General features: G+C 42.4%; 1 protein-coding gene across 3 annotated transcripts in view; it reads right to left on the reverse strand.

Moving 5' to 3' along the window:
- LOC118799217 (raftlin-like) overlaps positions 1-14,059 on the reverse strand; it is a 146,300-nt gene that overhangs the window by 38,957 nt on the left and 93,284 nt on the right. For all 3 annotated transcript variants that reach the window (XM_036558956.1, XM_036558955.1, XM_036558954.1), the window contains exons 6-7: positions 10,949-11,152; positions 1,350-1,456 (exon numbers count right to left, since the gene is read on the reverse strand). In XM_036558956.1, coding sequence (XP_036414849.1) covers positions 1,350-1,456; positions 10,949-11,152 — 311 coding nt within the window. The remainder of the gene's footprint in view (positions 1-1,349; positions 1,457-10,948; positions 11,153-14,059) is intronic.

The following is a 14,059-nucleotide window of genomic DNA, read 5'->3' on the forward strand; positions in this document are numbered from 1 at the left end:
CAGACTGCAACCCCGAAACCAGCCCGAGCGTGACCAACTTGAGAAGAATCAATGCCGATCCGGCGCAACATCTCATCAGAACAAAACACGTCTGGATCTCGCCCCCCAGCCCCCGGCCCATTAGTGCCACTCAAACAGGTGTGGCTGAGCAGAACTCCCACTCTCCACTAGCTCAGTATTTGTCTTTCTTTCTTCTTTTTTTTGTTTTTCCTTCCATGTGAACAAAAATAAAAATTGCGCTAAAATGTAGCTTCTGTGTTTTTGTATGGCTGTCAAGCAATTAAAATAATTGTGATTAATCATATTAGCTTACAGTTATTTTAATCATGTTTTGTCTTAATCACATTGTGTCCTTTTGCTCTGATTGACCCTTAATTATGGCCTCACAGCAAGAAGGGACTGGGTTTGATTCCCCAGCCGGGCGACCAGGGTCTCCTTTCTGTGTGGAGTTTGCATGTACTCCCCATGAATTTCCTACCACAATCCAAAGACATACGGCCAGGCTTGTGGGATATACAACCTAGGTGTGAATGTGTGTGTGAATGTATATGTCTGTGTGTCTGCCCTGCAATGGACTAGCGACCTGTCCAGGGTGTTTCCTGCCTTCTGCTCAATGACTGCTGGGATAGGGTCCACCACCCCCCCGTGACCCAGGAGGATAAAGCGACTTAGATAAGCTGCTCTAAAATGCAGGGGTGTGGCTAAAATAAGACTCTGCCTATAGACTAAAACTCTGTGTTGCGGTAGTGACATGAAAACATAGCACAGAATTTTTTGAATGTCTTTTTTATTTAAAAATTAAATGATTGTTTAAAAAAATGTGAAAAAATTTAGGGGGTTAGGGTTCAGGACAGACACCTCCTCACAGAAAGTGCCCCATAAATAATGTTTGTATGTTGGTCCATGTATGTATATAAATATGCTGCAAAACATACCGTTCATCCCAGTCCATAAAGTGCATATATGAGCTGCAGAAACGGCCTGTTTTAAATTCACTGTTTCTGTGATGCCACTAAAACCTACACATTCACATTTATCAGCCAGTTCAGCCTAAAGCAGTTCAGCTCCGCCCATTGGTGCTGAAGTTATAAGGTGTGTTTCAGGTTGGACTGCTTTTTGAATGAGTCACAACAATGCACAGGGTCTTAAAAGCACAGTAACAAAAACAGCCTGGAAAAATGAATTATGACTTGTTGGTGCTGAGGAGAGGAATAAATGTGGTTTTCAGGTGGAAAATATAAAATTAATAATAATCACATTGAACACTACACTTTTTTTAAGAGAAATGTGTTTGTCCATGACGAGCCCTTCAAAAAGTAAAAAAGTCTAAAAAGTGCAACATCACTTACATCAATAACGGTCCACTGTTCCACCACGATGGCATCATAGGTTGTGCTTGCGTTGGAGTCTCCTTCCTGGAAGATGAATACGCTGTCAATGACCTTTGGCGGCTGATCTGCGGGGGGAGAGAAGAGGAAGTCAGAGAGGCTCTCTCACTCAGAGGTGCAAACAGGGGTCACATGGGTCGTGGGGTCAACTCACTGTAACTAAGCTAACAGGAAACAGCAGTGAAGTCCGGCAAAGCATACTGAAATGAGAGAGCAATAAAGTGAGGGAGGAGAGAGCTAAAGAGAGAGAAAGAAAAACAAAGGCAGAGAGAGAGAGGGGTAATAAAGAAGAAAGTGGAGAAGAAAGACACCTGGGGGTGCCGTTTCGTCTATTCCCTCAAAGCGAAATAGGTCTTTAACTCGTGACAGACGGCTCTAATTAAGAGCGTCCTTACGTTATGAAACATGAATATTGGAACGTTTTCAGTGTCATAAAATAAAGAAGCCGCGTGAAGCTCGTTTTCAAAAGGAAGCCAAGCGTCTCAGGCGGCTCCCGCTGTCCCCATGCTTGGCCCTGATTTAGAGCCATCGCTGTGTATGCACAGTTAATAAGCTCAGCAGGGCTTTCGGAGACGATGTATGTTCGTGAGGGAGTCTGCTCTCGCGTCCTCCTGTTTCCAGGGGTTAAATTGGGCCAGAATGATCCAAAATGGTGTTCCGGCACCTTAGTTATCTTTGAAGCAGGCCTGTGCCTGGTGACGGTAAACTGAGTTACTGCAGTGACAGCCCACAGTAATGGTAAAAACACACTGTCAGTTTAAAAACCCATTCATTTATTGATTGATTTCATTAAAACCATAGAAAGACAACACAGTAACACTTTATTTGATCCCTGCCTTATAACACTGACATAACCATACTATGAACGTGTCATACATGTAATATTCTGTCATGCATTTTCATGTCCCGTTAGTTGTTTCAATAATATACAGGTTCATCCAGTGTACCAGGTGAAATTCAGGTATGGTACTGTTATATCACAAACAATCTCAGAAAATGCAACACACAAACAGTGCAAAGCACGCTAATGTTAGCCTGTTTTGCTAAATGGCTGAGTCTGAGGTGTTTCATGTTTCAAATTAAAATGAAAATGCAGCAGACCCTCGATCACCTCCCCTGTCTAGTCTGTTATATCTGAAATAATCCACTTTGTTTTCGGGGTAGCTGAAACGTAAAGGAATTGCTCGTCTTTGGGATTAGCCTCAGCCACCTTGGTCAGCTGCATCAGACAGCATCATGCTCTCCCAGCATTGTCCTTGCAAACAAGCTGTGGATCAGCTGGTAAGCATGAATAACTGTAATGTTTTCCAAATTCCAGAAGTGTCTGACGGTCGGAGGGGTGAGTAGATGGGACATAGCCATGAGACAAAGCTCAAATTTCCTGTTCCACCTTAAATGGTGCAGCAGTTATATTCTAGCACCTGTAAAGGTGTCATGCCACCTCCTGCTATGTTCAGTAAAGCCCATTACTATGTCCAGTATGCAATGTTACACTATACTTCAGATTGATGAGGTCGCAGGTAAAGTTTCCTTCGGATCTCTCTTCCATGCACATCATGCTTGTATAAGCAAATCTGTACAGATAACTGTGCACCACCACACATGTGTCAGCCAAGCCTTCTTGCAGGTCCTTTGCTGTCATACGGGGGTTTTGCTTTACCTTTTTGTCTGGCCGACAAGCTATTCTATTTGAGAATTCTCTTGGTCTTCCAGATGTTGTCTGACCTCCACAATTCTCCTAAGCTGCCAGTTCTTAATGACATTTTGCACAGTGGAAATTGTGAGCTGGAACTGCTTTGATACCTTTTTTATCACCTTGCCCTGCTGTGCAGGCATCAATTAGCTTCAGTTTTAGAACAAGGTTTGAAGAGTCAGAGAATTTATCACACTCTGAAACTGTCATCAGCTAACAATTCCTAATGACAATTCTTGACTTGCCTAATCAGTCCTACAGAGCAAATTAAGGGCATCCACTCCCAGGAATGATTCTGGGCTTGTTTAGGGGAGGGGTTCATTATTGCTCATTTGCTTTCACACACAAGAGTTCCATCCAAACCGTGGATCAATGTCAGAATTCCATATGTCACTTTTCTGTGTGCAAGTTTGCAAACTGGTAGGCACCAGCTTGATCCACTTAAGTAGCAAAGGCCAGTGGTTTTTAGATAATTGGCATTTCAACATGCAGGAATGAAACTTGAAAAGGAAAGTGACACAATAAGACAAAGCAGTCACATTACAAAATGTGATACAAGGCTGGAAAGCAGCTTTCACACTTGACCAAATGCACCAAACATGCAGAGCAAGCGGTCCTGGCTCTGGAAAAAACCTCTAGCATGAAAATGCCCAAAGTTCTGAGACTTCACAACTGAAAGGGAGTCCAAACTTTTGCACATGACGCCATTATTATTCCGTTTTGTTCTCAACAAAAGAAGTAATTTGGCCAAAGGAAGCATATAACTGTAGCTAGTTAGTCGGTTTGGTACTTACACGGTGGAGCCTTGGTGATTAGCTGGCTAACAAAGTCAATTTCATAGCTGCCTAATATTTCACAGCCTCCTCCTCAGCTCATTATGAAGAGCCCCCCCTCCTCCCAAACTCCAATTTAACCCCCGCCTGCTACTCTTGTTATCCTGGGTCGAGCATCCTCTCCCAGTGCTTGCTTTCTCATCCTGGTCCCTCCATCTCTACTCTAATGCTGTTTGTGCTGCTTGTGTCTGCTCGCCTGAGCCTCTCCAGATTTCATTAGGGAAGTCCGGGAAGAGAGAGGGGGCGGGAAAATGAACGTGGGCTGGCCTTCATCGGCCAGACTGGAGAGAGAGAAAGACAGAGAGAGAAATGGGGAGGACAGCCACTGCCTCTATTCTCCCATCAGAAAAACCCATTTAAAGCTCGACTTACTCAATTGAAGACATCTCGATGCCCTTTTCAAACAGGGGCCATTGTTCTGGCCACTATACATCAGATGTGTTCGCCTCGGGGGGCCGTAATTGGAAAAGTCCACTTGGGAGATTGCCTCAGCTCTTACAGGCAGACACCGACGTCTCAGGCAAAGCATCTATAGCATCTATAGACCCACAGAGTGTCTGTTCAATAAAGCATCCAAGCAGCAGGAGGTGCTGATGGAGATGGTCAACAATGGGACAAGGAGTTGTGCTGCAACTATTTTTACTATTGTTTACTTCTGTAATTGATAATAATTTGGTGAAAAATCAAATGTACACAATTTTTCACTTTACCCAGATATACTCGATCAGCCAAGACATGTTTCGCGTCCAAATTTTGCTTCTTTAGTTTAGCGTTGAAGCTACGAGGCTAAATTTGCTTACAAACACTAGAAGTCAATAGTCACCCAAAAACTTGTTTGTGAGTACATCCCTAGAACTTTTTCTCAACCAGCTTTAACAGCATCCAGAACTTCATTAAGGTCGCTCAGACAGTTTTAGAGCACAGTATGACTTACTGTGAACTATAAAAATGAAGAAAAATCAGAATTCGGCACAAACATCCTGTTGTCTATAGTGGCTGCTGCTGTACTGTGAGGTTTTGTTCATGTTTATAGTTCACAGTAAGTCATACTGTGCCCTTAAGCACACTGACAAGTCTGGAAGACCTTAATGAAGACTGGGATGCAGTTTCCAGGAGAGAAGTTCTATGGATTTTTTTATGGAAAAAAGTAGATGTGTTATTTACTTCTCGTGTTTGTTAGCATGTTAGCCTTGTAACTCCAAATTTGGACACCAAACATACCTTGGCTGATCTACTACATCTGGGATAAATGGAAAATTGTGTAATTTAGATTTTTTCACCAAGCCACAGATATTTATTCCAAGTACTTTTAGAGCATTGCTATTGGTCCATTCATCATGAAATTTGTTGTGTTCAAATGATGCAAAACATTAAAAATCAACAAAAAATGGACATGTTTTTCTTTAGACATCGACAATATACAGAAGCCCCTATACCTCTTATAGAGTACTGCAATCTGCCAGAATGACCACATGTATCAGACTACCATTAGAATGCATTATAGAGCACTTTTTAAACAAGATAGATGTGAAAAATCCACATTGGGGTTAGTTTCTTGCTTTATGAAGCAATGAAACAAAGAAAGCCATATCATTCCTACACTTACTCTCATCTGCAGTTTGCTGGAACTGACCACATATGAGCATTACAGAGCACAGGTCTTCAAATCTAGATCTTTTATTCAGTTTCCGGACCTGGATTTTGCAATTGCTGGTATTTGAATTTGACTAGTCACCCACCCAGCAATTACAAAATCCAGCACTGGAAACTAGGTTTGAGGACCTCTGTTACAAAGCCCTATAGAGTACATTAATCCTTTCCAGGGGCTTATTAAAATTTTTGTCCAATTATTATGAGTGATTTTAGCGCTCAGTGACCCCACTCCGTAATTTTGCGTGGTCTATGATTTGTGGTGGAAGTGTTGTTGCTCCTAGCTTCCTAGATGCTTTCATTTCACAATAATAGCACTTACAGTTGTCTGGGGCAGATCTAGCAAGGCAGAAATTTAACAAACTGACTTGTGGCAGAGGTGGCATCCTATGACAGTGCCACTGTTTCTATGGAGATTGCGTAGTTTTACACACTTGTTAGCAATGAGTTTGGCAGAAACACCTACCCTCAATAATTAGGAGGTGCGTCCACATACTTTTGGCCATATAGTGTATGACCAGATTATCATATGTACTTTAGTTTTAAGCAAACAAGTTTCTTCCATAATTGACATTCCTTTGCGACTAATTAACTTTGTTGACTAGTCTTCACAGCCCTACTGAGAAGGTCCATCTGACGGAGCGGAGCAGCTGATGGAGTACCACATGCTAGCCTGCCTCGGTCATCAAGCCTTGACAGCTTGATTTAAACATGTGCGTGAGAGAGCCATGCACTGCTTGAGACAGCTTATGTATATTTTAATAAAAAGCACAGGTACAGTGTAGGTAGCAATGCACCTGGATTGAATGTGACACTTCATTCATGAGGCCAAGCTTCAGGATGGTTGCAGCAGTGGGGGTTGCTGGGCAGATTTTAGAGAGGTCAGCGTTTGGGAAATCGCATGTTTTATGCAGGATTAATCTCCGGTATGAGTGTATAACCTTCCCTTGGAGATGAATGCCAGGCTTTGGTGGTTGTAGGTGTGCTATGTGTTTGTGCATCCGTCATCCCTCCCTCTCTTTCTCTTTCTCTCTTTTCTCTCAGCAAATTTAGCGTCACCTAAACTGCTTCATTTACAACCGGATTTCTTTGTGTCTCCATAAAAAAAAGCCGGTCGAGGTATCTCCAAAAAATCCTTTCAGAGCTGTATAATACCTTATTGGAAATTCATATGCCGAATACCAGTGCCTGAGTGGCGTCTGAATATAGAAAGCACAGCTTGAATAGTTATGCATATGAATGTCTCACAGCTGTGGATACTAATCCATTTCTGAGGAGGGTGGGGGAGGCAAAAGAACTCAGACGGAAAAGGAACCTTTTTAGTCCACATTGTCGGTATCTTTTCTGCCGGGAATGGTGCGGTGGGGCCCTGTGGCGGTCCGTGTGGCTCCTGGTCGCCGCATGAATCTTTAATCTCTCTCGTCTCCCGACGCAGCCGAACAGTGGGCTGAGGGCGCCGCATCTGCAAAATTCAATAAGGAGCTGATATCCGACCCTTACCGGAGTCTCCGGCAGGCCCCTGTGCCCCCGCGGGTACACCCAGTTCTGTGCCGGGCGTTAAATATACCACCCCCCTCCACCCACTCTCCCGCTTGTTCACCATGGAAACGTGTCCCGGAGGGGGAGAGGGGGCAAGACGGGGCCATTCTAGAGGTAGGAGACTCACGAGCCGCCTCCGCGTGTCAGCTAGATGGCGCCGCAGCGGGAGGCAGGCGGAGAATGAGGTAGCAGAGCGGAACGCCATACAAGCAACAACAACAACCCCCGCCTAGGTGCATAAACCAAAGGGGGGAAGGGCGAGGATGTTGAAATGAAGTGATTTAGTCCCTCACAATGTAAGGCTAAAGTATAAGAAGTGGCAAAAAGCAGAAAAACGCGTTCAATGGGTCTTACGAAACCAACTAGATCTAACTTCTAGCAGTGCTGAGTAATATGAGAGAAGCCAGTAGCCGACATAGCTGAGTTTGCAGGGCATCTAAATCTTAATAATAACTAATTATTATTCGGGGGGGGTGGCATAGATATAAGCACTACTATGTAACCTATAAGTGCACCAGTATTAAAAAGGAAAAGTTTGGGAATAAACTTTAAGTTGACTTGACAAAGCTTTTGCTACGAAATTCCAAGTGGTTGCTACAGTGTTGCTGGGGCATTGCTATGGTATCCAAGTTGGTTGTTAAGGTTGCTTGGCCACTGATATGGGGTCCCACATGGTTGCTAAAGTGTTGCTAGGCCATGCTACGGTGTCCCGGGTGGTTGCTAAGGTCTTGCTGGGTTGCTGCTATGGTATCCCAGGTGGTTGCTAATATGATTGTATATGTGTGTGCTAGTATGTATTTAAGCCTGTACGTAGTGTCTAAGAGTGAACACTGTCCTGAAAAGGTTTATGGTTCTAGCTTGAAAACTGGGACCCGAGAAAATGAAAACCGAAATCCAAAAAAAGCATAGAATAATAAAATGAAGAACAGTAAATTAGTTTTGTCAAGCTAGTGTCTTAATTGCTACCTTTAGAGTTTGCTAGGATAACGTTAGCTAGCTAGGTAGCTAACACTAGCATTATTAGTATGTAAACTAGGACTGTCCCACTTTCACTCTCTCAATCTTAAATAAACAGTTTCTGTCTCTGCAGACTTGAAGAACTCATCAGCATCTGAAATTTATTTCTAGCCAGATTAATCTTAAAAATAGCCAAAGAGTTTGGCCAGCGAGACTTGTTGTGCATTCCCATAATCCTCTGGGTTTCTTTGCTTTTCTTATAGAAACTAAAGTTGATTTCATGTTACTCAAATTTATCACCAGCCAACATTCTCAAAAACCACGGCAGTACAGTAGAGCAAGCTGGAAAAGGTCCATCTCAGGCTTTTGTTTATGATAAATTTACCCATTGCAGATGGCCACTAAAAATGGGGTGATTGTCTGTCTTTATGAGTTGATGAGGAGAATCTGAACACTCAGTGAGAAAATTTATGCTATGGCACCCCTCTTCTGAAATTATGTTTTGGAACATTCTGGCTCCACCCTCTCATTATCATCATCACCTTTGTCTTGTTTTTTCCTGGTAGTATATATGTGTAGGCCCCTCCTTCAATGTATCTTGGTAAGTGAAATCATCTTAAATCTAGTCAATACTATATTTCTAATATTTATCATTCTAAGATTGATGTAGGAATATTCTAAAATTATTTAACCTTTTCGTAACTTATTTCTTCTTTTTGTATCTAGTGAAATTGTATTATTCTATTGGCAGAAAACTTTGCTTACTTAAAAGTGTTATTTCTTGCTATAAGCCATATTATCTGCATTATAACAAGCAAAATAAAGACAATTTTCTAGATATAATTACTTAAAACAAGTAAAACATCTAGAGATAAGTTGGATAATCTTTTAACACACTTCAAACAGTCTCAAAATGAGAAATATTACATATATTGACAATTTAAGATGTTTTCACTTGACAAGATACATATATTTTTTGTTGTCTATTGGTTGCATATTGTTCTGTGCATGCATCCATTCAAATATTTTGTTACGCCATTGGGCTAATGCTAACTGTTGTCAGTTATGTGATTTGTGGACTGTTTTGTTTTACTTTTACTTTGTTTTTTCACAGTAAATGGCATATGGTTCCACAAACTGGAATTAATAGCTTTTACAAGAATTATAAGTTTTTATTTCAGTGCTTCAATAATGTCATTTGTGCTAGAACTTTTCTAGCACCAGTGCTACCTGCTCAAAAGGTTTACATACAGCCCTGCATGTGTCCAGTTTTCAGTATGTGTTTCTAGCCTTGCCTCATTTCCTTGTTTTGCCTTGTCTCTTATTAATTCCTAGGTGTTTCTCACATAATATGCAGATAAGATTCAGCGGGTATCGGTGGGATTTTCATTGTGTGCTTCTTCACCGGAAGAGCTGTGCCGATGTTTGCAGTGAGCCCACACATTCAAAGTGCACCGGGGAGAGTTCCTCTCATTAGGAATTCAAAGACTAGACTGAAAAAAAAACCCAGCAGCTAAATTTGGAGCGATGTGGAGCACGTGATCTGCGGTCTGATAATGCATGCGTCTTTGCCTTCTCCTGCAATTAGACGCCTCTAAAAAAGAAAGAAGACACGCTCGTGGTCCTTTGATATCACGTCGTTCCTCAACAACTCGGCGGGACTCTTCAAACGCCTCCCTCCTCTTTCGCGCTCCTCTCTCGCTTTTGCTGCACCTGCGCTCCACTCCGAGCCAAACAGGTCCTTCGGCGCTAATTGGCGGGGGTTATCCTGAAGTACTTTCATTTTAAGCACAGTTAGGTGATTTATGCTTCTCTTCAGCGACTATCAAGTCGGGCCAGGATTGCCACAGGGACACCATCCGTTGCAGGTTCTATTGTGGCTGCTCAGAGTGAGGCCTTGAAAATTATCTAATGAGAAGTTGAGGTTGATGTATTGCTGTTGTCATGAACATTCTGGTGCCATATTGTTTCCACCAAAAGGTCTGAAATATTCTCAATGATGACAAATGTCTTCTTTTAAGCAGTCCACCAGCTTTACCCACCCGCACAAAGCTTCCTACATCAGGCCAGCCCCGAACAACATGAGGCCTGACTCAAATCACTCAGCTCTTTCTACTTAATAGAAATGCAGTCAAATAACACCTCTTTGTTTCTGATGCCTTTCCTGATTGCACATTCAGAATGCACTGAGCTGTCTGCACTCAGGTAAACTAAATCTCAAAAGGCATTACGGTGAAATGCTTAATTATTGAGACAGAAAGTAAGGCAGGGTGCGCTAATTTGATCGAGTTAATTGTATGTTATAATAATTGCTGATCCTTTCATTTGGAGGAGACGAATTAATGAATTTAATGTTATAATTGCTTGCAAAGTAAAGATGATGGAAAAGACTGTGGAAAGTGATCAAAATAAGTTCCCTAAATGGAGTACAAACAAGAGAGTGAAGGTCTAAGACTATAGGTGAGGTCTACCAAGTCATGGGTTTAGCCTTAAATCAAGAGTTATTGCTGTCATTTTGCTACACAATTGATTTACACTATACATTATTTAAATGCAATTATATAATTGCACTGTTCACTATATTCGATTTACAGGTTTAAGACTTCTTTACTCTTTGTTTCAAAGTGAAGAAAATGACCAAAAATACAGCAAAAATGTAAAGGGTTTTCATCAAATTCAAATCATAAAAAAAAAAATTCCACTTTTCACTCAGAGTGAGGAAAGTGGAAAATTTCTCTGCGTGTTTCAATGAGTTTCCAGAGAGAAGTAATTCCCATAAATGTACACTGTGCTTTTGTTACTGCCAGCAATATTTGCATCTTCTAAGGGTTAAACCTTTCTCTGACCCCCATCCCCCACGTTTTAATGCACTAATGGAAAACCCTCACCGTTGTCGTTGCCCAGATGGAAGTAGCCATCCACCAGGGATGCCCCGCTGTTGAAGTGCTGAGTCATGTGGTCCAGCCAGTTGGCCTCGACGGCACGGGCCCCCTCCTCCTTCTGCTGCACCCTCAGGGGGACTTTCACTGTGTAATACTTCAGCGGGTTCCGCTGGCCACCCGGGTAGTTGAACAGGCCGAAAAGCTCAGCGCCTGTGAAGGACAAGAGAAAATGCTCTTAGCAAAATGCAGCACAGATGTGCTTCATGGTGCGTTTAGATGTTCCTCATAAACTCGTAAATTTCTCAGTTAACCTCAAAAAAGTTGCGCTTGATTGACTGACAAGTTCCAAACTTGAACAAACAATGTGTTGCCCAACTTTGCAAGTTACCACCAGCCAGAACATTTTATTATACCATGGCGACACAATAGACCAAGCTAGCTCTGGGCCATGTCAGCACATATACTTACTGTTAATGTGATAAAATTGTCAGTCACTGATGACCACCCAAACGCATGTTATGGTTAAGTGGCAATTTTCTGTATATACGAGTTGACGAGGGCTGTCTGAGTGCACAGTGGAACAATCCTCTCCTGGAACATGCTGGCTCTGCCTTCTCGTCTTCACTATCACCTGTGTCTTGTTTTGTCTGGTTGTGTGCTGTATTTATTATCTGTCTTTCTATCTGTTGGCTGCAAATTCTTGCATGTATCTAGTCTGCGCCATGTCTAGCCTAGCCTAGTTCCTTGTTTTGTCTTGTTTCTTGCTAATTTCTAGTCCTTTTCCTAGTTTGTAGTTTTTAGTCCTGTTTGCTAATGTTTTCCTGTTTCATTCCAGTTTTGAAATTGTCACGTTTTTATTTATGTGGCCTTGCCTATGTACTGAACTGAAATTATTTCATTGAAATGTGAAAGTATAACTATGAGCTAGATGAAGCTAATGGCTAGAAATGAACATACAAAACAAAACAAGGAACAGTACAAGTAAAAGACGAGGTATGCAAGGCAAGACCAGCCTAAGCTAGGCTTGACATAACATTACATGTTATGGTCAAATTATATGTTTTGTTCATTTTTAAAGTGAAAATAAGTTAACACATCCTCTAACAAAAAACACATATGTTCCAGTATGTTCAACATACTGGAAAAGAATACATATGTATATATAGATGTACCATAACATTTTGCGTAGGTCACATCTTATGTTTTCTTTCCATTATATTCAGCAAATGAACAGTAATTGTGCATTACAATGTGCAAAAGTGTGTCCTCTGTACAGAATGTGTTAACTCGTGTTGTGTTATGTGTTAGCAAATCAACAAAACGTCACTTGACCAGGGGCACACAAACTTTTTGCCTGTGCCTTGACTCCTGCTATGCCCTTTGGCCATGCCGTTTGGAATAACCACAATAAACAGACCACATTTTCATACAGAACGGCATGCGTGTTTTCGATGAGTCCGGCATAAGGGCGCCTGGTTGAAACCCATTACAGACGAGAGTCGAGATGTTAAAGGTGCCCTTTATTCCAGAGGAGCCAGAGAGCATCAAATATTGAATAATAACTGTGCTAGTGGTGCTCCTTGTGACCAGGTCTATGGCTCCAGTTCATAGCTATTCAATTATGCTCTGGGCAGCTGCGGCCTATACAAGCTCTTGCTCTCAGGATGCAGTTCAGCTATTAATTGATCAAATTTCCAAAAGGAAAGGAGGGTAGCTAATTAGTTAAATCAGATGATGCACTGCAAAGCCTGAATGAGCGCTTAGGACAAGCAGGCCAATGCAGAATCTGCCTGGTGACCGTCTGGTCCTCTTCAATATTATTCCGCTTTTGCTGAACACCAAATTAGCTTTTACGTCTGAAAGAAAGTGCACCTAATGGATTCAAATAGGCTATGATGAATTTGTTTGTGTTCTCGACTGGACCACACTCAAGCTCTCCCTTTTCAAATCCATACAAGAACTAATGGCTATTTGACCGAAAAGATAAATACAGATGCACTTTGGCTCTGGCAGCGGCCGTTCGGATTGCCACTGGCTGCGTCGAGCCATTTACCGTCTCTCTCAGGACCAATGCAAAGCAAATGAGGGAACAGGATGTTTTCCACCCGCCCCACACACACACACACACAGTCACACACGCGATCAGAAACCGTCATGCCTCGCTCGCCGCGCTCCTCCGTCAAACATACAGTCAGGGAAAATGAATCATTAATTGTGATTTCTCTTCGGCTCTGGATGAGTGATGTGACAGGCAGGCAGTAAATTCACAGCTCTGTCAGAGGCCCCGTCCCACGACCAGCTGTGCACATATCACCACACCAACTTCCAACGCAATTACGCTAGCTAAGAGCGCCATTAAAAATGCCCATATCTTTGCAACATCTTAGATGAAAGAAGTAGTTCAGTTGAAAAATCTAATGAACACGATTTTCCCCTTACGCCAAACGTACTTCATCAGCCGAGTTGCGATTGATGTCTGAAGTTGTACTTGTTGCACAGCAACTACAGTGCTAAAGTAGCTAGCAAGCAACAAGAGCTTATTTACATGAATTAGCATTCCGCAATAATGCCCTGTCATAATGGCACCTGTCAGTGAAATTTCACAACCGCAAAAACATTCATTTCAATGAGCGAAGCTAATGATGGGCCCCTTACTGGACCTACACTACATGTCCAAAAGTATCCAGATGGCTACTTTAGGGTGCACCCATTGTTGACAGTGGAGTTCTTTTTTTAGTACTTTTTCCAATTATCTCCCCAATTTAGTCGTATTCAATTCCATCCACTAGTTAGGACTCCTCCAATCACACGACACCACCAGAAGGGCGAAGGCTAGCACATCATGTGACGGCAGCCACCACATCTTTATGAACTACTGCTAATGCAACCTCATTGGACAGCTGGACGTGCTTGGAGGAGAACGCTAGCTGCTAGTTCTGTTACATCGGCTAACAGATACCTGAGCTGGCTAGCGTCGCGCTGAGTGATGGGGGCAGAAGGAGGGCCTTCCTACCCACCCAGAGAGAGGCCAATTGTGCTGTCCTGGACTCCTGATCACAGATGGCTGTAGCATCACCAGGGACTGAACTCACGATTTCCTGATGACGTTTAGACAGT

This window comes from Colossoma macropomum, unplaced genomic scaffold, assembly GCF_904425465.1.
Source record: "Colossoma macropomum unplaced genomic scaffold, Colossoma_macropomum, whole genome shotgun sequence".
Classification (NCBI taxonomy): domain Eukaryota; kingdom Metazoa; phylum Chordata; class Actinopteri; order Characiformes; family Serrasalmidae; genus Colossoma; species Colossoma macropomum.